Below are 23,762 nucleotides of genomic sequence, written 5' to 3'. Positions count from 1 at the left end.
TTGAAAATAAATATCAATTAATCTCAAATCTAATGTTATTGATATATTAAATAAAATAACATACCGCAAATAGGGGATTTGAGCTAGATGGTCTTAGCGTAGATGGGTGTTCTTTTCTGTTTTCCATGCTAAGAGGGAGACAAATGCAGCTTGTCAATAGCATTCTTTGTATATGCACTCTAAAAGACACAATATATATATATATATTTATATATGCATTATTTTTCAATAGCATTCCGTTTTCCATGGTGGCATAATATATATGCATTCTTTGTATTGTAATTTTCATTACAATACAAAAAAAAAAAAAAAACATTAAAAAAATGTTGGTTTCAACAATTTAAAATGTTTTGGTGTGACTTGATCTATGGAATGGATAGTTGTAAGTTATGACCATGTCACTCATGTCGCAAAAATATTGCAAGTAGAAGACAAAAGATTGAATATGAGCTCAACCTTTTCTTAAGTTGAAGGGTTCGTTCAAGATGTAAGTTTAATCTTTGTAACCATCTTTGCATGGTATAAGTTAAGGATTCCAAATTTCATTTGTGCAATAATCTGACAAAATTCGATGATTATCCGATGTGCGAGACACACACAAAAAAATTAGTGAAAGATTTATAGGTAATGAAAATTGGAAGATGTGAGTTCAAATAAAAGCCTACCGGTGCAACTAAAACAAACCTAGTCGATAACATCTACTAACATCTGCCCAAGTCAATTCGATGACATTACTATTCCTGTTTTTGGTATGACTCAGATATCAATTTAGCCACTGCAAAGAACAGAGAAATAATGTAAACAATATATAACCTAGTCAAACTTGTTCAACCCAGAGAGCTTTAGAGATTCTAGATCTCATTACATTGGCTATCTTTATCTAGACCGATTTAGAATCCCCTTTTACCATCCTGTATTGGTTCTTCAGTTCCTCTTAGTGAGGAATAGGGAGGAAAGGAAACAGTGTGTGAATAAGAAAAATGGTCACCTTTTTTTCTCAAAATAAATTGCCTTTTTTTTTTCAAAATAAATTGGATTAAGAGGCAAAGATCATCTATGCATGTTATTTTTTTTATTTCTTATTCAAAACAAACCTCTTCATTTCCTCTCCTTTCACTTTGGCATTTTAATAATAAAATTCACAATATCTTGTCTCCTTTTTATCATTCTTTCCTCTTCTTTTATCATATAGGGCTTTGCTACACGCAGTCGGGAAACGCAGTCGGCGTGCAGTCGGCTGTACGGAATGAATAAAAAAAAATTATAAAAAAATTATTTTATATTCAGGGAGACCTGCATGAATTATAAAAAGCTATAAAAATAATTTTTTTTTTCATGTAGGTCCTGTATTAATTTTTTTACAACAGCCGATTGCACGCCGACTGCATTTCCCGACTGCACAAATCATTTCTCTATCATATATATGTTTTCCAATTTTAGAAGCAATTTCAGACCTTTTCTCTGTTTCCTTTTTGGCGTTCCATTCAGCCAATGTCAAGTAATTTCTTTTTGTGCCGTTGCATCATAAAATGTGGGAACACCACAGCTAGTTACAAGAGATTTTGTATCTCTTCCAAGTTTTTTACCATATCTTAATTATTGAAGTGGGAAAAGAGTACTTCTTTCTACTATGATATTTGCCAACAAGAACAACAGAAAATCAAGTCCAAATGAAGAGAAAAAATAACCCAAGAAAGAATCATGGCAGTGAACGAGCAGAACCGCGACTCAGATCTAGAAATCTGCTTTCAACCCAACTTCCAACCCACATCAACGACAGCGGTTTTCAATCTGGAACATGTGACGAATGGTGACTACAGCAACCCCAACAACCCACGGCAATGTCTTTGGGTGCAGTTCTTCGAGCAACTCTGCAATGCAATTCAACTCTGGGTTATTTCATTTCCCTCCACTTTTTTGGCATATTTGCAATTTTTTTTAATAAAATATCAACACCACGTCAGCCGTTTCATGCCAGTTCCGCGCCAGCGGTTGTGTAACCCAAATAAATAAATATTTTCTAGTATAACTACTTCTTTCATCTTTTCACTGATGGTGATAAGTAACATCAAAATTTCCTGAGAAAAATATCAAGCAAAAACAAGTTCTGTTTCCCTAGGTAATTTGGTGTGAGGGGCGTGTAAAACACTGAAAGTAGGCACATAAAATTTCGACATGCCAAAGCAGAGTTGCCTCTTCAATAGGTTAGGATCTAGCCTTTGGTAGATATTCTATGCTCTCGCATATTAAAATTTGAGATCTTGTGTTCATGCCTCAAGCGTCTAAAGTTTGAAATAATCGTAGTGTGTAGACCCTATAAATATGTATTGTACATTCAATATTGCTTAGGACTTAAAACGAAGAACAATAAATACTGGGTAGTGTACAATTTCTGTTGATGCAACAGTAATGATCCGTTTGGATACTTATAATATCTCAATATATTTGAGAATAATAATAAAATGATTTGATTTAAGATGTCTTATTGAGTTTTAGAAAATGCAAAAAAAATTGAATAAAAATATTATAAAGTTTACAAATTTTGAATATAATTTTTTTTTCAATTTTTTTTTGAAAAAGTAATATTATTTTTTGTATTTTGTTTGGGAGTTTGGAAAGTTTGTCATGATTAGGTAATGATTAAATGAAAAAGTTGAAGATTTAAAATTGAAAAGTATTTTGTATTTGAGTGGTATTTGAAAAGTAAATATATGAGAAAACTTGAGAACGGTTATGTTGCCAAACAGTCCCTAAGTTCTATAGTTTGAGCAAGAACTGTCTTAATTGCTTTGCAGCCTAAGAAGCAACCAAAGATCCCTCCCCGCTCCCCACCTTCCCCACAGTGTCATGTGGAAGTAGCTATTGATATAGTCATACCAAAAAAGGAGCAAAATAAAAAACAAAAGATTGCAATTCAAATCATCATACAAATTATCTGAGAGAAACTTCCGGCCCTAACTGATTCAAAGAGAATAGACACATTGTATTAATCACAAAGTTTATCCATATGGAAAGTTAACTGCTACATTGCTTCATAATTTAACTTTTAATACAATCAGAATCTCGAGTACAATGGAAATAAGAAAACTGACATTCTTTTGTCATGACACATTATTTGGATTTATTGTTTCTTTTCACCAATTTAAACAATTCCTATGGACAACGTACTTGGAACACATGATTCTAGGCTCTTCCTTTCTTTTTTTCATCCAGTGCCTGTTCAAAATAAAGACGTCTCAAATATTGAGGACAGAGACACTGATGGTTAATCATATAAAATCAAATTGTGTCAATGCAATGAATATGGAAGAAACATTATTTTCTAATCCATACGTGCCAAACAAAATCACATCTATGCTTTTAATTGTATTCATCTTCTGCATGAAGTTTATAAAACTGTAAAAAAGCACTATCAGTATGATTTCTTTTTAAAATTACTATTCACCTGCAAAAAAACTGATGAGCAATAACATTTATGCATGGTAGTTCTATCCAACAAGGATAATAAAGCAACATCAATTACTTCAAAAAAATTAAATTACACCCACAGAAATGTCTAACAATACCTTGCTCTGGAACATTCTCATGGTCAATACAAGAGTATCACGCATTCTACAAAAGAAATAGAATGGCATCACAATAGACATCATTACAATTAAAAATACAACGTATCAAAGGCATAAGGATCTTTAACAAGAGGTTAGGAAGTGGGGAGTCATTAATAGGACATGCAAAGAAGATATATTGTGATACCTCATATTGAGTGATAAGAGTGGGTGGTGTATGGGATCCCACATTGCTTGGTAAAGAAAAGTTCTTGCTATTTGGATGCTCAAACCACATGTGGGCCTATAATCTAAAAAACTAGTCAATGATATAATTAGAGCCCCATTGGAACAATGATCCAACCCACATTTGGGCCTATACTCCAAAAGGACTAGTCAATGATATAATTGAAGCCCTATTGGAACCATTATAAAGAGAAAGAACTTCTCTTTCTCAAGTAATATAAGATCTCATACCCTACCTACCTGTATCATTTAGGGGCTCCAATTGTATCATTTTGGACCTCTCCCTCAGGGTGTTACAAATAACAAGAATTTTTCATTAAACACTATGAGATCCCATACATCACCTACCCTTATCACTCAATATGGGGTATCGCATATATACGCCCTTCTTATAGACAATGTGGAATAAAAAAATTGCAAAGAAAATTTATTTCGAAAAATTTTCATTTTAGACATGAGCGCTCTTTTAACTTTTCAAAATGGAAAATTATCATCGATGGTCCTCACATATAACAAAATAAAAGATCATTTTACACAAGCATTTAAGTTTAAAATCACAAAGATATGCCCTACAATAAGAGCAAGGGCAGCTTGCTTCTGATAACTACCTGTGCTTCCTTGTAAAGAAGTGAAACCCTATTAATATGAATTCTTTCAGTAAATGCTGTTATCCTTTATATTATAAATACTTTCTTGCCTCAGGGAAATAAACAACTGTAACATGTGACACATTTCTCAATATGTTAGCACATTTTGATAGTTAGGTTGAGTAACCATATCAAATACAAAACCTTCGCTTCAATTAATTTTAGGACGTACTTTTGTTCAACTCTACTCCCTTATGAGAATGTCAAGTTAAAGCACATCAGTAATTATTGGCGAAAGTTTACCATTTTTTTTTATAAAATCCATTTTTTTATTCAGCAAATTGATCATGCCAATGCTGATGACTTCACTGTACTAAAATAGAGGCAAATTGATCGTGCCAATACTGGGATTTTTGTAGCATTGGAACTAATGACATGAATAGAGGCATATGATTAGTGAGCCTCATGAAATATGCTCCACAAATGAACTAATATATTTCAAGATAGAAAATATATGGACATAAATATAAATGAAAAAACAATTCCAAGCTTAAAATTGATGAATTACCGAACATTGTATGTGCTAAAAGGACGAGAAGATCCATCAGAACATGTCAAAACAAATTGAGTTGAAAGCCCACTAGGAATTTGTATCTGAAACAAATAAATAGGAAGTGATTGCAGTGTCTTCTAGCCAAAAAAGAAACAACTCCTCAAATAATTTTAAGACGTCTCTCTGTGTGTGTGTGTATAAATATAATTCTCTCAGCATGGAGCTTTATTCGGCCATGTCATTAACTATATATTATATTATTACTGAATGACATAAAAAAATATATTATTATTGAATGATAATTACTCATGAAAAGTCAAGTCAACCACTTTCAATTTGTGTTATTACTAAATGAAAATTACAAAATGTATGCTTTAAGTTATATTTTAAGTTATATAATTAAATGAAAGAACCCACGGGTGGGTAGCCCAAGTGTGTAAGGGCGAACTTGTGTGCATGAGCCCCATGTCATCGGTTCGATTCCCCCTAGGATCAAACTGCAATTTAAGTGGGAGACCATGGCAGTGGGTTGCTGTGCTAGTCTCCCCAGGGGTTCAGGTTCCATGGGTGAGTCCTAAGGGCTCTGCCCTAGAGTGGTTCCCCCATCATAAAAAATTAAATGAAAGATATTATATTTAATTATATTACTCATTTTGATTTACAATTAGAAGCCTTTTTCAGTTTTCCTGGGAATATACAAATGAAACCAGAACCGACCAGAACAACTAGAAGTGGCCGGAACTGGCTGGAATTGGCCAGTTCCTTATAGGAATCGATCGGCTACAGGGGCCATAATGTTAATAACTCAAGATATCGATTTGGTCATTGGTCCAGGTGACTTGGTTCACCCAGACCAGACCAAACTGATTGATTAATTATATGCATTATATGTAATATGCCCACTCCAGATCATTAAACCCATCCCAATGCAACCCAGTTCAGGTTTTATAACAAAAGACACGATTTTAATTTAGTACATTAAGGCAGACTCCATTTTCTCTTGATTCTTCTTCTTCCTTACTTCCATTCTATCTCATTGGTTCTTTCCCCTGCTTCTTGCCACTTCTTTGTCTCACAATTGACAAAGCCCCATAGCATTATTAACTAACTGCGGGTCCTAGCAGATTTTACAAACAGCATACAATAGTATTATTGTAATGATTTATAAAAGTGAAAATGATATGAAATTTTGAAGTTCAACACAGCTTAAATACCAAATTTATCCAAAAGGAACTATAATACTGGCTTCAAAAGAATCTTTCAGAACCGCACTTGATAAAATTGAACAATGTGAAATGGATTTAATATTACATACTGCCATTACTGCATGCTAAAAAAATACCTTGTACCAAAGAGTGACAGCAACTAAAATGTAACGAGGACATATTAATATAGAAAAGAACATACCGACAGATCCTTTGAAAACTTCTCTGCAATCACCACCGCTTCTGTGCTATTGATCTTAATTTGATAGCTTGATCGTTTCAATGATAGAGTTGTTGGTTCCCAATTCTCAGAAGTATCCACCTACAAAATATGATTCAAAAAGTGTCACGCGATATGTAAGGCCATAAATAGGAACACAATTTTAAGACTGTAATCTTGTTGCACAGAAGTTGGTGGCAGAAAATGGAACCATTTATCATTATGACCAATTTGGCGTTACAGACATTCGTTCATAGACAAAATGAAGCCATTAAAAAGCCTAGAAAAAATGTAGAGGGGCTTGGAAGTTGGCACCCAGAAGGATGGAAACTGACTCCGTTCAGCCATGTGTTGATCATTGAAAATAATTTAGAGCACGTTATCTTTCCCTTAAATATTTATGCAGTAAGATATCCTCCCTCCCCCCGCACAAACAATATTTTCATTCTATAAAAGTATCATGAATTTTCCCCGAAGGATGAGGTAGAGATAGGGGTTGCCTGCAATCCCTAAGAAACATGTACAACCCCCAGAATTTTCACATATCTTACTGCAAATACAAGTGATAAAATTTCAGGTTGCTTGAAAATCATCATGAATATTCCCAGAACAGTGAGAGAGAGAGAGAGAGAGAGAGAGAGAGAGAGAGAGAGAGAGAGCTTTCTGTATAGAAGAGGTTCATGTACATGAATATACATAAAAAGGTTTAGCCCCCAACAATCTCAACGAAGTGTGTACAACCCCCAGAATTTCCATACCATGAGCAGGATGATAAACTCCCAAAAAACAAACGGTGTTATTTTCCAATATTTTGCTACTAATTTGAGATTCTAAGACTTGGTGTGCAACATTTTGCCTAAAAAAATTACCTAAACTGAAAAATGCAACTAAGGGAAGAGAATATATAAAGCACAAAACTTCAAATAACTAAGAGTTTCAATTGTTTCGAACTTCTAATTTTTCAATCCAATACCCATGAACAGAATCCAATCTTCTCTTGAATCCATTCTGTTGTAAAAGTTAGAGAGAACACAAACAAGAGGGAAAAACAAGTTGTTTAAACTTGTGTTTATTCATCACTGTTCCACTATATATACTAAACAAACAATTGATGATTATACCCTCATGAGTTATTCTTATTACAATAATGCCCTCTAACACATTCATTAAATAATCTTGTAGGTAAACAGAATACGTTTACTAATAAGACTATTGAATTCTTGATTGACCAAGAAAAAAAAAATGTTTCTGCAAAAAATTGTTTGATTATTCACAGTTTAAAATTCTTTGATTATTCAAAATGAGATGAAAAAAGTAAGAGGAAATCAATAATCAAACAGCCGTTTATAAAGAGCTCCTTTTTTTGGCTTTTTTATTTTTTATTTTTTCGATGACGGGGGAACCACCTCACGACAGAGCCCTTACGACTCACCCATTGAGCCTAAACCACCGGGGAGACTAGCACAGCAATCCACCACTATGGCCTCCCACTTAAATAGCAGTTTGATCCCAGGGGGAATTGAACCTGTGACATTGGGCACATGCACACAAGTTTGCCCTTATCACTTGGGCTACCATGGATGGGTTATATATATATATATATAAAGAGCTCTTACTCGAGAAATTCATAAATAGCATAAATTTTGCAACTGAAAGCACAGACTTCCAAAGGAGAAAAAAAAAAAAAAATTGCAAAGACTTGCCAAATAGATTGCAGACCTAATATGCAAAGTCTTCCCCAAGAATGGAAGTACAAGGATAGGACCCGAGTAAAAAAACAATAATAATCATGATAGTGGTTACCATTGTAGGTAACTTAGCACTAACTTGGTTAAATTAGTCACCATCTATTAAAAATCAAATAAAATATGTCAGAAGTTTTAAAAATAAAAAAATAAATATTTTTTCAAAGAAAAACCATGTTTGGTCTTGCATTAAATCAAACACTCAGCAGCCATCATAAATTTGTTTTATTTTGGTTAGAAGTAACAATATTAACTCATATAACCTACATGTATACGGACTAAAAGGAAGTAAGGAAATTGAATAGAATTCCTTTGTTTTAATGTTGCAATTCCAGAAAAACTTCAACCTAGAACACAAGTCTTGACTAACAAGTGATACAAGATACAGAGAGTTGAAAACCTAACATATTGAATCTAAACCTAGGGTAGAAAATTATGATCATATATACCTATTTTGGAGTTTCCTCCTAAATGTCTTCAAATCTATCACCAAATCATTATATCCTCCTAAGGACCATTGTAGTAGTACTTAAATTCAGTTAGGAGAATACTACAATGTTATACCCAGAAAAAAATAACATGGCAAGATATAAAATATAATCATCCATAAAAAATACTGTTAAACCTGAAGCAGACCTACCAGCAATAGAACACTAAACGCCGCTTGTCCTCTAGCAATATGTGTGTCAATCTCCGACTGCATTTCTGGGTCTAAAATGTGGCTCATCAGAAATCTGCAAATAATATAATTTTGCTTTTGGCAGGGACAAGAGGGATGGGGTTGTTCAAAAGCATGTAACGAAGAAATATGAACAACTAGATATAACTGCTCTATTGCATGAAGTCTCGAAATTCTTAGTTCAAGGATCTTTTTTTGAATGATCTCTTAGTGAAACTATTCCCAATCTAGTGCAATACACTTACCACATTTTATTTTGTTCTGATCATTTGCAAAAAGCTTCACTAGATCCCCCTGATAACAGTAAACAAATTTGAAGATGTTAGAGGGTAGCATTATATTAACTATGCTGGTAAAATATTACACTAGTGATAGTGTGTGATTTTGCATCTACCCACTACATTCAGTTTTTGATTTCTTCTCTCTCAACCCCATCTCTAAGACCTAAAATCGATCTGCATGGTATCAGAGCAATGTTATTAGACTGTTTTTCACACCTCAAACTTTTTTTTCTTCTTCATTTCCTTCCTTTACTTCACTTAAAAAAGGGCAACTGTGGTTGGTATGCATAAGCTATCTATCAGGTCCTCAGGATAACGCCTCCCCATATTGTAGCTCTGGCGGCCCTCAAAATTCTGATCTGAGCACCATGGCAAGGGATGATATGCTCAGTTTTTAACTTACATACAGGCCACCTCCAATTCTGCATGCCTTATCTCAACTGCCCAAAATCTATGGATTATCATTTCAGAAGCCAATGAACATATGATTGGTTTGTCTAATACCTTGCCTAGTTACATTCTATACAAACTCTAAGAAGTGTTTCCTTAACAATGATCCCCTTTCTAAAATTACAGTCATGGGATTGACCAAACTCAGCAATTCCATGTCCTTTCACTTGTTTTATATTTACCGAACTTTTCATTTAATTTGTTTTTTGAAAAATGATACATCTACTCTTTTACAGCTATTTTACAACCAATAAATATAATTTTGCCACTTTGTTATATAAAATTTGAATTTTACGCAAATACCCTCCATTTGAAAGAGTTGTAAAATAGTTGAACCTTTATCATTTTCCTTGTTTTTTTATCTGTAAATTTTTAAAACCCTACAATGTTTGTTGAATTTTTACCCCTTGCTGCAGAGTTTGCATGGAAAACAAAGAGAGAAAAAGGGAGGTCTTATATATTCTCTTCACACCTACTAACAAATCCTTCTAATCCTAACAAACTCTTTAAACACTCCTCTCAAGTTGGAGCTTATATAACATTTAAATCTAGCTTGGAAAAAATGAACTCTACATGATCACAATAAAAACATTTTTTAAACATATCAGCTAACTAGTCTCCAAGCTTAGCGAATGGTGTAGATATATATATCTCCACTAAGTATCTTATCTCAAATGAAATGACGAAAAACTTGGATATGCTTGGCCCTTTCATGAAAAACTGGGTTAGATGCAATATGTAAAGCAGTTTGACTATCACAAAGAACACCCATCAACCACAGAAAGCTCATATAACCACAAATAAATACCCAAAATTAAGTAATGCTTAAAAAAGGAGGCCAAAGTTTTGGTTTTGCTCTTGACAACGACAACACCAAGCACCAACGATGACAGAATTGAAGGCGGAGATGACGAAAGCATCACATCAAGGATGACATTGAGATGCCCGATCCTGGTGCTCCACAATCAAGAACAAAAAAGTGGGACGGAGAGAGAGAGAGGAAAAACAAAAAAAAACATAGGAAGAAAGATCAAACAAGAAGATTAGAGAAGGGTGAAACCCTAAATCCTAAGCTCTGATTAACATATTGTAGATTTTGAATGGAAAACCATAAAGAGAGAGAGCAAGAAGATTTTTTTTGAGAAGTAAAAATATTATATATATATATTTATATATATCAATAGGAGTAACTAAGTACATTGGACGTATACAAGAAAATACCTAGCCCATACTAGAGAGCTCCTAATGACCCAAAAAGTCCATGAAAAACTACCGAAAATACACCAAGCCCAAATTGGAATAGAACATACCTCCCCAACCCCAATTCCTTGTTTCCCGTAAGACTAATACTCCACCCAAAACTCCCTCTATGAGAACGTCTTCATAATGTCCTCACTTTAGTCTTCCCTCGACTTAAGCTACCAACCTTAGCGTCGTAGTTGATTGCCCAAAAAAGACGCTTTAACTCCCTGCTTTTCTTAAAACTTGATTTGGTTTCAAACGAGTGGCTCACCTCAATCGTAGTGAGTAGTGCTTTAAATTGGTCGTCACATCCTCCATGTGAAAGCCCCACAATATGCTGAATCTCGTTAACCTTATGCATAACCCAATCTGATGGTCAACCTACTATATTATTTATCAAAGGATGAGAAACCAGGGGAAGAACATTATCCCCAGACATTGTACCCAACTACACTCCCGACCATAGGCATTCCTCCTTACAAGGCACCAACGACAATAATTTCTTCCCTGCCATATCCTACAATCAAATCCCGAATGTCAATAGCTTTATGGTTGCTGTCACCATTAAAGGCTTGTCTGTTTCTTTCAAAGTGCTCAAGACCCTGGAAAGACCACCATCTTCATTTGAAAGTGAACCCTGGCAAAAACTACCAACCCCATTTGCAACTGGTGACTGAGGGCAGTCAGACAACAAGCTACCGATGTCCTGAGTGACATCGGCGTGAGCAGTTGTGCCGGTGTCCAACGACCCTATCTGTGACGGCATTGAAACGCCCTTTGCCGATGCACTTGAGGCCTTCAAACGAGTATGATCTACCCGCCCCCCAAAAAAAAATCCATTTTTGACCCACCACCCAAACCCACGACTAGGTCCAACCCCTTATCAACTTTAATCATGAGATCTTTCACATACTCCATAACTCCCGTCAATTGAGCTTTGACAGCCCAAGAGAGCCCCTCCACTTCTCCCAATATCACCTGACCGCCTTTGTCTCTTACAAGTGCCTTACCCTTACCTTCTGCCATGGAGCTATTCTCGGCCAAACTACCCGCCAATGACCTCAACACCGAGGTGTAGGAGGCACCTTTGACTGATGAAGGCCTTCCCACTGTCTTCTCATAAACAAACTCCCCTCTGTTTGCATGCTTTAGAATAGCGGCTTTGGACCCCTAACACTTTGAATGGACTGCAAAAAACCTTTCCATCCAATACCACTTGCGCCTTTCAGAATCACCAACAAATCTTTCCTTCTTCCATTCCAAAATTCTGAGAGTTGCAAAAATCTGTCCCTTGTGTTAATATGATGTTGAATGATGAGAACTCCATTAACCATCCTTAGCTCCCTGAAGAATGTTTCATGACAGTTGAGTTCTAAACAATCCTCTATCCCCTTAGCCACCCACAAAGCTGTCGTCCCACCTAAACATATGAACTTAGCCATCCTTTTACTACATTCAGATATGCGAAAATTATTTCCACCCTCTATAAAAACGAAAGTTTTTAACTCCACCTTCAACCAGCTCTCACCTTCCATCCAAGACAAATCCCCGTCGTACGATATCATCGTCTGATCCCAAATCACAGTATCATCTCCCAAAAAATGTTATAGGAAAAATAAAATGTAGATCAAAATAGGTACTACACCATATCCGCACCGATGAAAATAAAATGCAAATCAAAATCCCAGTCGCCGGAGGGGGAGCAATGTTGGAGGGCCCTCTATGGAGTCGCCGGAGCCTGTCGGTCTTGTCTGTGACTGTGGAGGTGGCGGAGGCACAGGTTTGATGGTCGATGTCGCCTCCGAGAAAGATAGGAGAGAACCTTGCAAAAGTCCAGGTCGCCAGAGGGAGGACCAAGGCCCATCGGCCTTGTCTGTGACGGTGGTGAGGTGCCACTCGCCGGTCTAGGGTGGGTAAAGGGTGGCAACGGGTTTGGGTGCCTTAGGAGGAGGTGACTGAAACTGGACAGTCCTCAATGAAGTCATCGAGGCCCTTCGGCCTTGTCTATGATGGTGGTGAGGTGTCACTCGCCAATCTAGGGTGGCGATGGGTTTGGGTGCCTCACATATCCAATTATTCTCCCGAGTTGCAATTGTTGGGTTTTTGAGAGATCTCTCACAAATTGTTTTGGAACTAAATTTTCTTGAGCCAGAAGATTTTAATGTGGCCTATCTCACATTTTAATAACCAAAGTACCCTCATAACAAAATTTGTTTACTAAAAAATCATAATAACCCGAATAAACTCTTCTAATATCCCTCTTTACCTGTTTTTTAGGAAATCAATACAATTAATATCGATGTAAGGGTACTTGACAATCTAAAGGCAAGGTCAAATGTACGGATGTTATGAAGGGGGACGTGGTGGACATAGCAATCAGATTACAGAACCATTAAAGGATTTTCGGTAGGAGAAAGGACAAACTATTAAACACACATACATAGATACAAAAAGAGGTTTGAATGTGTAAAATACAAGAAACCTGACGGCCTTTGTCATCCATTGGTATGCACTCAACAGCAATCAGTTTATCAACATCATCAGCTGTAACAACATATTCTGGATTTGTGGCTCCTGAAGTAGAAGACACTAAATAAATAAACAAATAATACAAATAGGAACATCTATCATGAATCTATGCCACACTAAGAAATCTAACCTACAGAAACACTAAAAAAAATCCAGGTTCATTTCAATGCTCACCTTCAATGTACTGTCTGGTGCCATCCTGAAGATGACGAACCCACTGATTGCAAAAACAATGTTGACATATAATTAACCCATAAAAGATGAACAATAAATAATAGGTAGAAAATTGTGTTGGAAAGGACTTAAAATGAGTTTTACCTGAAAAATACACAAAGAATTCCCACGTACAGGATATCCACATCCAAGAAGCTTGCCTCCTGGTATAGCATCACCAATGATCTGAAAACCCTCTATGCCAGGGCCCTCTAAAATGAAACAAGTCAAATTAGATTTTATCAATGGCCATCCCATTCTATCATGGACCAAAACACCAATCACCTTCAGAATCAGAGTCATTATGCTTGGTGGTATGCTGAAATGAGGTGGCATCGGTCATTTTTCCTGCTTTGACCTTGAGATCACTTTCAACAGCAGACGTACGAGATAGAGAGCCAGGCATCACCCTGCAAGAATATGATTTATTTGTAAGAAGAAAGAATGTAGTAGATAGAAGGATCCAAAGGAATAACTAGTGGAACTTATTTCATGATAGAATATAAATCAACTTCCTTCAGAAGCCAAATTCATCTTTTAGAATAATGCTGACAAAGTTACCACTTAATAGAAGAGAAAACTTTTACAGGTAGGCAGCAAAATTTTCAGGAAATAAAAAATTGTCGCTGGCAGCCCGCACCCCTGCCAGCAACACAACTTAGGTGCATGAAGGAGGTATCCACGTGTATGCTCTGACCACCAGTCCAGTGAAAGGAGCAAGTGATGCTGAGAGCAAAATGCTGATGATGGCTAGGCGAGTGGTAAATGTTTGGGGTTGGCTTCAGCAAAGCTAGTTGGGCAGACTGTGGACTAGCATGTTGTGGTGTAGTGAATAGTCACATGTTGGGTTTGATGTGCATTGATTTACCATGAATGCTTGTGGAAGCAGAGCTGAGTGCTTAACATTGGAAGAGATGCTGTATGCTCTGCTTACCAGTGCCCACAGCTTACCAGTGAAAGCCGTGGCACAGGTGCGAAGATGTCAGTGTACTGAATGTGGGTATAAAGCCCTATGCATCCATGGCCAACCCCAATCTAACAGCCATACCTAGCTATTATGTGCGCATAGGACCGGGCTGCAAGGCAGAAGGTATAGATCAAGGAAGGTAGCACGGTGGGGGCCAAGCCCCACTGTTAGATGCAAAACCAAAAGACAACTAGCAGAAAGCCATGGACAGGCTATGAATCTCATTCCATCAGCTTAAGCTTTTGGGACACATGTTGATTCAAAACTGCTCGACTATGGTTGCTTACCAAGTGGCATCATGTCAAGGGTCAGACAAGGCGATTACCAGAATTTATGTGCAATAACCAGATAAGCAATTCTGGTAGCAGGGCACTTGGACAAGGTAACTGCTTGACAAGGCAGTTTCCTCAATCTGCTTCAGACAACCTGCCTTGCCTGGGGCAATTACTTGTGTAACTGCCAGGGGAGTGAGTGAATAGCCAGGGGATAGGCCTGAGTCCAGAAAGCAGTCAAGGAAGTGCAACCATAGTCTGTATGAGTGAGTAACATCTGTTGAGTAGCAGTACTTTATGCCTCAGGTACACTAATTGATAAAAGCTTCAAAGCGAATATTTTGTAAGGGATCTTTGTCTTCCTTTTTACAATTATTTGTATATGAAAGGTAGTTTCTCCTGTATTTCTGTGCGCTCTACATGATGTATTGGTCAAGTCGAAGTAAAAAGATATGGTGAATTGGCAGCAAAACCTCATGTGAAATATTTTCCCCATGATAGTAGTCAATACAAATATAGAGCAAACTAGAGGTAAAAATTCACATTAATCAATTTATTCTCACAGAGAACATGTCTACAGTGATCAAACATGAAATCCTTTAAATTTCCAAGCCTCTAACAAAAAACAATCTAAGTTTTTCAACACAGAACTAAGAATAATGATAGAAGAAAAAAAGACCAAGGCATACAGACAAATTATATAATAATGTCAACCTATCAGTATTGGATGAGAACTCCTGAACATTGTCATTATTGATTAACTGTGGCATGTCAACATTAAGCATCAAGTTTTTCATATCAGGAAGATCATTATACTGCATTGATCTTGATATTTCCCCAGTTGGTTGCTGACCCTGCATTGGAGGACAAAAAAGGGAAAATGAATAACAGTAACAAAAAGAAGAAAGCAATCATATGATAACATCAAGCTAATAAAATGGACAAAAAATATATATATATTTAACCAGATACTACACAATTAGATTACATCCTGTGGAAATCCCAATAAATACAGAGATGGAGTAATTAGTGGTAGATATCGAGATATTGTATTAGTGGAATAATTACTGGGGTAATTTATGGTAGATATTGTTTAGGAAGTTTCTGTTTTCCTGTCAATTAGTTCGGCAGATTTCCTGCTCTTATTCTAGAAAATTCTTTCCTTCTTAGATATTTCCCTTGTATCTTAAATAGAGATCACTAGTATGTACAGAAAAATAAGAAAATAACATTCTGATTTCATGGTATCAGAGTTAGTGTTTTTTCTAAACCTAGATATCAATGACGGAAACTGCCGTCAACAGCAAAGGGTCAGTGACCTATAAAACTCACAATAGTGAAACAGAAGCTATCTCCACCATGGGTTCAACTGGACTTGATAATTCATCCTTTCAACTCACAATGGAGAAGCTAAATGGGAAGAATTTTCGTGAATGGGCCCAATCGATTAAGCTTGTAATCGACGGCAAAGGAAAATTGGGATACCTTACCGGTGAGACAAAAAGCCAGCCTCAACCAATGCTTCCTCCCTCAAAAAATGGAAGTCAGAAAATTCAATGGTGACTACTTGGCTTGTAAATTCCATGAAGCCGTCCATCGGCAAGACCTATCTATTATTTCCATCGGCGAAAGATGTCTAGAAAGCTGTCCGTGAAACATATTCTGATGTTGAAAACTCCTCTCAAATATTTGAGATCAAGACTCGGCTATGGCAGATGAAGCAAGGGGAGAGGGAGGTCACGGATTATTACATGGAGATGACAACCCTCCAGCAAGAACTCGATCTGAGTTTCGAAGAACAATGGGAGTGCACTGGCAATAGTGTGCAGTAAAAGAAGCAACTCAAAAATGGAAGAGTTTCTGAATTTTTTGCAGGTCTTAACGAAGACCTGGATGATGTTCGCAGAAGAATTCTTGGCCGGCGTCCCCTGCCTTCAACACACGAAGTCTTCTTGGAGGTGAGGCGAGAACAAAATAGGTTATAGGTGTCAGGTAATGCTGAAGAGTTTGTCTCTGCCGGACATACTGGACCTGAAATGTCTGCCTTGGTGTCTCGGGGCACTCTTGCTGGATCAGGTTCAAGAGAACAGAAGGGACATCCTTGGTGTGAGCATTGCCGAAAACCTGGACACACAAAAGACACCTGTTGGGAGATACACGGGAAACCATCTGATTGGAAACCAAGGCCGAACAGCCGAAACCATGGCTACCAAGCTGCTATTGATCATCAAGTCGAGCAACCTCAAGGGGAAAAGAGTAAAAATCCAACTCCAAGCAGTGCATTTAATGTTGAACAGTTCGAGCAACTCTATAAAATGATTTCTACCCTTCACGCATCAGGTCAGTCCTCCACAAGTGTCCCTTCTGGTTTTTTAGCCCACAAAGGTAATTTTTTGAAAGCGTTAAGTACCACCTCCCAGCACAAACTCCTTGGATTATTGATTCTGGTGCTTCCGATCATATGAATGATTTTCTCCTCATACTCACCTTATGCTGGAAATCTGAAAGTTAAAATTGCAGATCATTTGTAGCAGGCAAAGGGAGTATCCAAATCTCTGACTCTATAACACTAGAATATGTGAACGCACCAATCCCGTATTCCATGATATCAACCAATCCCGTATTCCATGAACGCACCAAGGATTACCATACATAGTAAATTGTAATGTAAGTCCCGTATTCCATGATATCAAACAAGCCCGTTTGTTCGTCATTACAATTTACTATGTATGGTAATCCTTTCTTTCCTTGTAAAGCATGGGCTGATTGCCTACTACTTATGAGAATTATGTTGCACATAGCACGAGGTTTTTTTCCAAAAGCTCCCTTGATATTCTCAATTTCTCAATATTTTGACACACCCAAGCTGAAGGAAATTTACATGAAGGTGTCGTATTATAATAAAATGATGCATTGGGCGTACTCGGACGAAGGACGTTTATGTGAAGCCCTAGTTACTCAATGGAATCAAGATCACACTAAATGACGTTTACGTGAAGGTAAAGGTGTGGTTAAGACAGGAATGTAATGATTTGGTTTACTCAAGTGAAAGATGTTTACGTGTAAGCCTAGTTACTTTAGAAGTCAAGGTCACATTGAAGGACGTTTACATGAGGGTGTGGTCCACTAGAGTAAGTTACGTGCAAGTGAAAGACAAGTTTAATAAGCTATGTAAAGAGCATGTTGGTTGCGTATGTCTGATCATTTGTTCATCCTTGAACATGTTTAGTATTTGTTAGAATTGATATGCCTATTAGTTGGATGTACTATGAGCTCATGGTTGCGTACTGATTGTTGATTGTTCCACATGGTATATATAAGTACAGATGTGTTCATGGATGTTTACAGTAAAAACCTAAGTTTAATTAGTTCACAGTATGATCCGCTAATTTTTTTGGTCTTCAACTTATTTTTGTTTATATTTATGTTTTTTGTTTCCAAAGTGATGACATGAATGACGAGCAAACAGGCCAGGCATCGACCATGTGTTACAAGAATTCCGGACTTCGTTAATAAGTGTCTTCATACAAGACGAGCTTCAGTTTAAGCATTACGCCATTGTGTTACTTTTTAGTATCAACCACTCTTATGTTATGCTTTTTATTTTTCAATAAAATGATTATGTTGGATCACTTACCTAGCACAAGTTTCATGAATTAGTAACAGTCCTATACCTACAGGAAAGAGGTGTCACATCTTATGAGGCAACAGACATAAAGATCTGGTTTTAAAAGCAGTTCACATCATATTATATCAAAAAAAAGATATTTATCAACAAAGGTACATTACAAAATACTGAAATGAGAAAATTAACAACAATGAAAAACTGTGATGTGGATTAATGGGAAGGAAAATATATATAGAGTTAAAAACTGTTCACTAAAATTACTACATCAAGAAATACAGCTTACTAATCGGCAGCATGAAATTATAAGTTGCAGGCTTACATGTGAATTTCTAATCTTCCAGTGCAGTTGATCATACAACACCTGCAGACATTTAAGAGAACAAATTAATTGGCAAAAATACTGTAGCAACATGTAGAATCTTCTAACTAATCCTGTAGGTCTCAAAGCAGATGCCTGAATAAAGCAAATAGAAAAATATAAGAAAATTTTGATCAGTAAACCCTGTGCTTTGCCACATTGAGATTCACTCCCTGTGCAATTTGTTTTAGGAATACACCCCAGTGCCATGACAAACTTCAGATTTGCCCCCTCCAATCCTAATTCTGTCCATCTTATTTTATGAAAAACATGTGGCAGTAAAACTGCCACCCAGAAAATTATTTTCTCTTAATTTAAAAATATACTAAATATAAAAAATATATTTTTTAAAATTTATAATAAAAAATAAAACAGTTAAAAAAAAACTACAGGCTGGGAGGGCCGAATCAACTACCCTTAATAGTGGTCCAAGTCTTGGCCACCCTGTGGGAAGCCAATCCAGCCACCCCACAGAGGAACCGCACCTAGGCCACTAGTGGCTGAACCACGTGGGTTCAGCTGCCAAGGAGCATCCGACCACCTTGTGGTGGCCGAATGGCTGAATCCATAACCCCGTGATGACCCAGGTCTCTAGATTCCATTAAGTTAGATTGACTGAATTAGTACTGGAGATCGAAAATATCAAGTTTGCCATAGTATGAAGGTTTATTCATCAAAAAAAACAAAAAGCATAGGGGGTGAATCTCAATCAGGGCAAAACATTGGGTATTACTGACTGAATTTTCCAAAATATAAAAACAGAACTACGTAGCAATCTTGGTGGGCGGGGAAGTTTATAGATAGAAAAAGGTACTGGTGGAAGTGAAATGGGGAAGAATTGAGGCATGAATAACACCAGTTGGATCTAATAAGTGTCTTACACTTTTTGTAAAGCCCATGGCACAATATCAAACCAACTGCTAGAAAAATAATGTCTTGCTGACACAACACTTCAGCAAAGACAGCATGGATCTAAGCAGGATGTTCAGATGAGTACAGGTTGTATTGATTTAAAGTTTGGAGGGAAAATAACATAGGAGTGTTGGTCTATGGGAATTGTGATTAACCTTCGAAAAATAAATCATAATTTTCTCAATGGCTCTATTAAATTTCCAAGGTCGCCTCAAAGCACTATCAGTTTAACATACTTGTCATCAGATCCCTTTCATATCAGCACATTATTTATGTTTTATTTGTCCACAGGACACCATAATTTTTCTTTTCAAAATTTAAAGTGGTTAATTTTTTTTTTTTTGATAAATGAAAGTGGTTGATGTTATGCATAGGAACTATGGCATAGTTTCTGGCAAATCGCTGTTAAAGTTTTGTACTGCCAGGTCTGCTTCCATGAGGACTCGTTGTTTCGGCTCACTAATAAGATAAGTAGCATGTGACAGAGGTGAAAGACAAAAGCAACTAAGTGTACTATTGCATGAACTTTTATTCCATAGAGTTAATACCTTTATCGTATTGGATATCACAGAGGCATTTATAACACGAGGCCAGATACCATATTCAGCCAATAACCCAAGCATGGAAGACACGAAGATATATCTCTCATCTTCTGTAGCCTAGAGAATCAGCAAACCATGAAAAACGGTAATCTATAAGTAATAATGAAAATTATGGACAATACAAGAATAGAAGACTGGTGCATGACAATAAATCTGAACGATTAGATCGTGCAAAGTATCTCAAAGCATCTCGAGGCATCATTCAATAAACACTCCACATTCATATATCAGTGCAATCGACCTGCTTTTCTATGTTATTTTTCAAATATCTGGCCACTAGCCTTGAGAAACTCTACTGCAAAACAAATGCACCAATATCTTGACCATGAGTACCTAAATATAAACAATAACATCTGATAAATAAAACACATTAGACTTAGCTGTTTGAAGAAATCATGTAGATAGGTCTCAACCTTCCGAAAAGGTTGACTCACTGGACTCAAAAAATTTCTGATAGATCAGAATCATAAATAATACTTCAGACCAATCTGTGAACTCTCCTTTGGTGTTTTGATATTTAAACTGTTTCAACTGCACCAAGCAGACAGATAAGTGGCACTAAATAGGTGAAAAAGATTTTGAACTCAACTTTTAGTAGGGTGTACAAAAACTGTTAAAACCAACCGTAACCACCTCAAACCGGCTGCCAGAGCACGGAACCAGGTGAAACAAGTGTAAAACCGGTTGGCCAGGTAGAATTATATCAAAACCGCCGTCGGCTGGTTCGGTCCCAGTTTGAAGCTGGACCGGACCACCAAACCAACCGATTATATAAATTGTATTTTTTATATATATATTTTAGATAAAATGACGCCATTGCATCGTTTCACAAATATTGGTTAGAAAAAAAAAATTACAATGAATACACCAAATGTCGTCGTTTCAATTTAGGTTTAATCCCCCCCCTCTTCTCCTTCTTCTTCTCCTGATTCTCCGTCTCTCTTCTCTCACACAGCAGCATATCTCTCTATCTCTCTCTCTCTCTCTCTCTCTCTCACTCACAAACACACACACATCGCACTATCGTGATTTGAATCTCCGATTCTCCATTTTTTAGTTTCTCACCATTTGCGACGCTAAAGGGACACCGAAGACTGACTGGGATCACGCTGAAACCAACGTCGCCGGTTTCCTCCCCCTTTACCAACCGGTTTCGGCTGATTCTATCCATGTGTAGTGGTTATCGGTTCGCTTTCGGTTTTGGACCGAAACAATTGGTTTTCACCCCTAACTTTTAGTGTTTGTGCTGAAAGGCACCATCAAATAGAAACTTGGAAAACAGAAAATTGCATGCAAGCAAGAGAAAACATCAAAGAATAACAAACTCCAGTTGTGTATTCCATTCTTATCCATAGTATTAATAACAAATTAATTGTACCTCAAATTGCTACAGTTTACATAGCAAGTAATACTACTAAATTAAGAGATACAAGTGGTTTAAGCTGCCAGTGAAGACAGGAATATGTGCTATCTTATATGTTAGCAATTTTTTTTTTTTTAATATAAGTAAACAATTGTATCTTATATCTTACATGTTAGCAATTACTTTGCACAATAAATTATTTAAAATGCTAGGAAGATAACTATCATTTTATGTTAATTTTTTGTCATTTTTTATCACCATGGTCATTATATTGTTATCACATGTCACACGGTTCAATTTTCTTCCAGGTTTAGGTACTTCTTTTTTACTATTCTTTTGTATGTATGAATATTTTCTATGGCATATTTTTCATATTTTTACTATTCTTTTTTCACCATTTTAAGTTGCTAAGAAGTAAGCTGTAAATTTAGATGATCGCAAGGTGCATTTTAATGAATTACCTTTTAGCAATACAAGTCAATTAAATCAGTAGGGTATTATCTTGTACATTCCCTTTGTACATGAGTTGCTTCTCCTTTTAATAAACCTTTTATTACTGACCATCGAAATAGCAATACAAACACCATCATTGAGATTGAAGAGTATTTAATTAAGAGGTTAACATGAAGAAGTTCATTTCATCAAATGTTAAAAAAAAGAGGAAAACGAGTTCTTTTTCAGTAATGGAACTTATATTAGTATTTTTTTTTTCCTATTTTATCTCATGGTAATGGAACTTATATTAGTATCTTAACGTCTTAGCCTCAAGACCATTGCCAAGCTCAATATTAAACTCCCAAGTTCTGCTCTATATTGCCAACTTGATTTGCTTTCACAAAGCATAGCAAACTATCAACTTGAAAGGGTACAAAGAAGCATCCATTGACATTGAAATTATAAATCTACCTTCAAATCATGAGCCAATTTCAAACTTTGCTCAAGATCGCCTTTTCTTTGAACCAACTCATTTAAGGAAGAAGAAATGGCTTCATTTTGTTTCTCATCAATTGCCTAAAAAATTAAAAACAAATTCATCAATAAATCTCACAACATTCCAAGTACAATAGAGAGAGATGGGGAGAAAACTCAATAAATACTTTCAAAGAGATGAACACACCATTCGTAAGTCAGAAAGGTTCCTCTCTAGCACATACTTCTCATTCAATAGCTGCATTTCCTGATACCACCAAGAACAAATGCATAACCTTGTGTTATGTGTAGAAGTGTAGTAACTGCAACAATAACACAATCAAAGGCCTTTGAAGAAATGCTATACCTTAACATGTGCTATAGCAATTTGTTTGTGAAGAAATTGGATCTCCTCTTCCTGCGCTCTGGCTCGCGAATAAAGTTCCTACTTATGAACTTAGTTAGCTTAAAACAAGATACCGAGCATCATTTTCAGTTCAAAATCAAAATCCATGACGGAAATCTATGTGAGGTAACAATACCATAGTCTCTTGGTCTTGAAGATGGCTAAAATTGACATCCCCTTTGAAATGCCTTGGAGAAAGTTGTGTTTCAATTTTACTCCTATAAAAGAATGGGAAGAAAAGACAAAGAAACACCAAAGTATCCCAAATCATTAATATACCACAAAACATAATGACTTGCTTCCACCACAAGTACATAATATAGAAAGCTCTAGGGTGCAGACTACTAGAGGCTTGCAGAAGAGCGAGTTTAGAGACCAGAAAGATCTAGAAATGTGGGCTAAATTTGTCGCAAGTCCCACTTGGGATCCTTGGACTTGTTTATTAGTTTCATATTTGACTTGTATTAATTACCATTAGGCTTTTCTATTGTCAAAGTAGGATGTTTTTCAAGAAACTCATTCTAGTACCATGAAATCAAGATACATTTCTGCATGGATACTTGAGAAAGAAAGTAGGAAAATTGTTAAAATGTTCTCACATTCACTAGCGTGACACCCAAGCCATAAATTCCTACGGTTAGGGATGGATTTTGGAATCTAGGCCCATGGGTCTATGGTCTCTTACACCATTGAATGAGTGACTTTGATGCATATAGGGCTAATTTTTGGCCCAATCTTGGTAGGAAGCTGCCACTGCCGAAGATGTCAGAAGAAAAACCCTAAAAGAGTTGTATGTCTTGAAATACCAATAAATCCTAGCGATACTATGAATCCTAACCTTGCTAGGAAA

At 36.5% G+C, this 23,762-nt stretch overlaps 1 protein-coding gene across 4 annotated transcripts in view; it reads right to left on the bottom strand.

Annotated features, from left to right (window-relative positions):
- Positions 1-2,959: 2,959 nt before the first annotated feature.
- LOC122300131 overlaps positions 2,960-23,762 on the bottom strand; it is a 30,226-nt gene continuing 9,423 nt past the window's right edge. For 3 of the 4 annotated variants that reach the window (XM_043110559.1, XM_043110560.1, XM_043110558.1), the window contains 17 exons: positions 23,049-23,130; positions 22,874-22,951; positions 22,715-22,774; positions 22,504-22,608; positions 20,181-20,291; positions 18,682-18,723; positions 15,449-15,588; positions 13,781-13,905; positions 13,601-13,707; positions 13,457-13,499; positions 13,236-13,327; positions 9,026-9,074; positions 8,742-8,812; positions 6,339-6,458; positions 4,947-5,032; positions 3,567-3,612; positions 2,960-3,216 (listed from right to left, as the gene is read on the bottom strand). In XM_043110559.1, the coding sequence (XP_042966493.1) occupies positions 3,184-3,216; positions 3,567-3,612; positions 4,947-5,032; positions 6,339-6,458; positions 8,742-8,812; positions 9,026-9,074; positions 13,236-13,327; positions 13,457-13,499; positions 13,601-13,707; positions 13,781-13,905; positions 15,449-15,588; positions 18,682-18,723; positions 20,181-20,291; positions 22,504-22,608; positions 22,715-22,774; positions 22,874-22,951; positions 23,049-23,130 (1,390 nt within the window). In that variant the 3' untranslated portion in view covers positions 2,960-3,183. The remainder of the gene's footprint in view (positions 3,217-3,566; positions 3,613-4,946; positions 5,033-6,338; positions 6,459-8,741; positions 8,813-9,025; positions 9,075-13,235; positions 13,328-13,456; positions 13,500-13,600; positions 13,708-13,780; positions 13,906-15,448; positions 15,589-18,681; positions 18,724-20,180; positions 20,292-22,503; positions 22,609-22,714; positions 22,775-22,873; positions 22,952-23,048; positions 23,131-23,762) is intronic. The other variant, XM_043110561.1, reaches the window with a different exon arrangement.

The sequence above is a fragment of the Carya illinoinensis genome, chromosome 2 (assembly GCF_018687715.1).
Source record: "Carya illinoinensis cultivar Pawnee chromosome 2, C.illinoinensisPawnee_v1, whole genome shotgun sequence".
NCBI lineage: Eukaryota > Viridiplantae > Streptophyta > Magnoliopsida > Fagales > Juglandaceae > Carya > Carya illinoinensis.
This window is presented reverse-complemented; position numbering and strand designations above follow the sequence as displayed.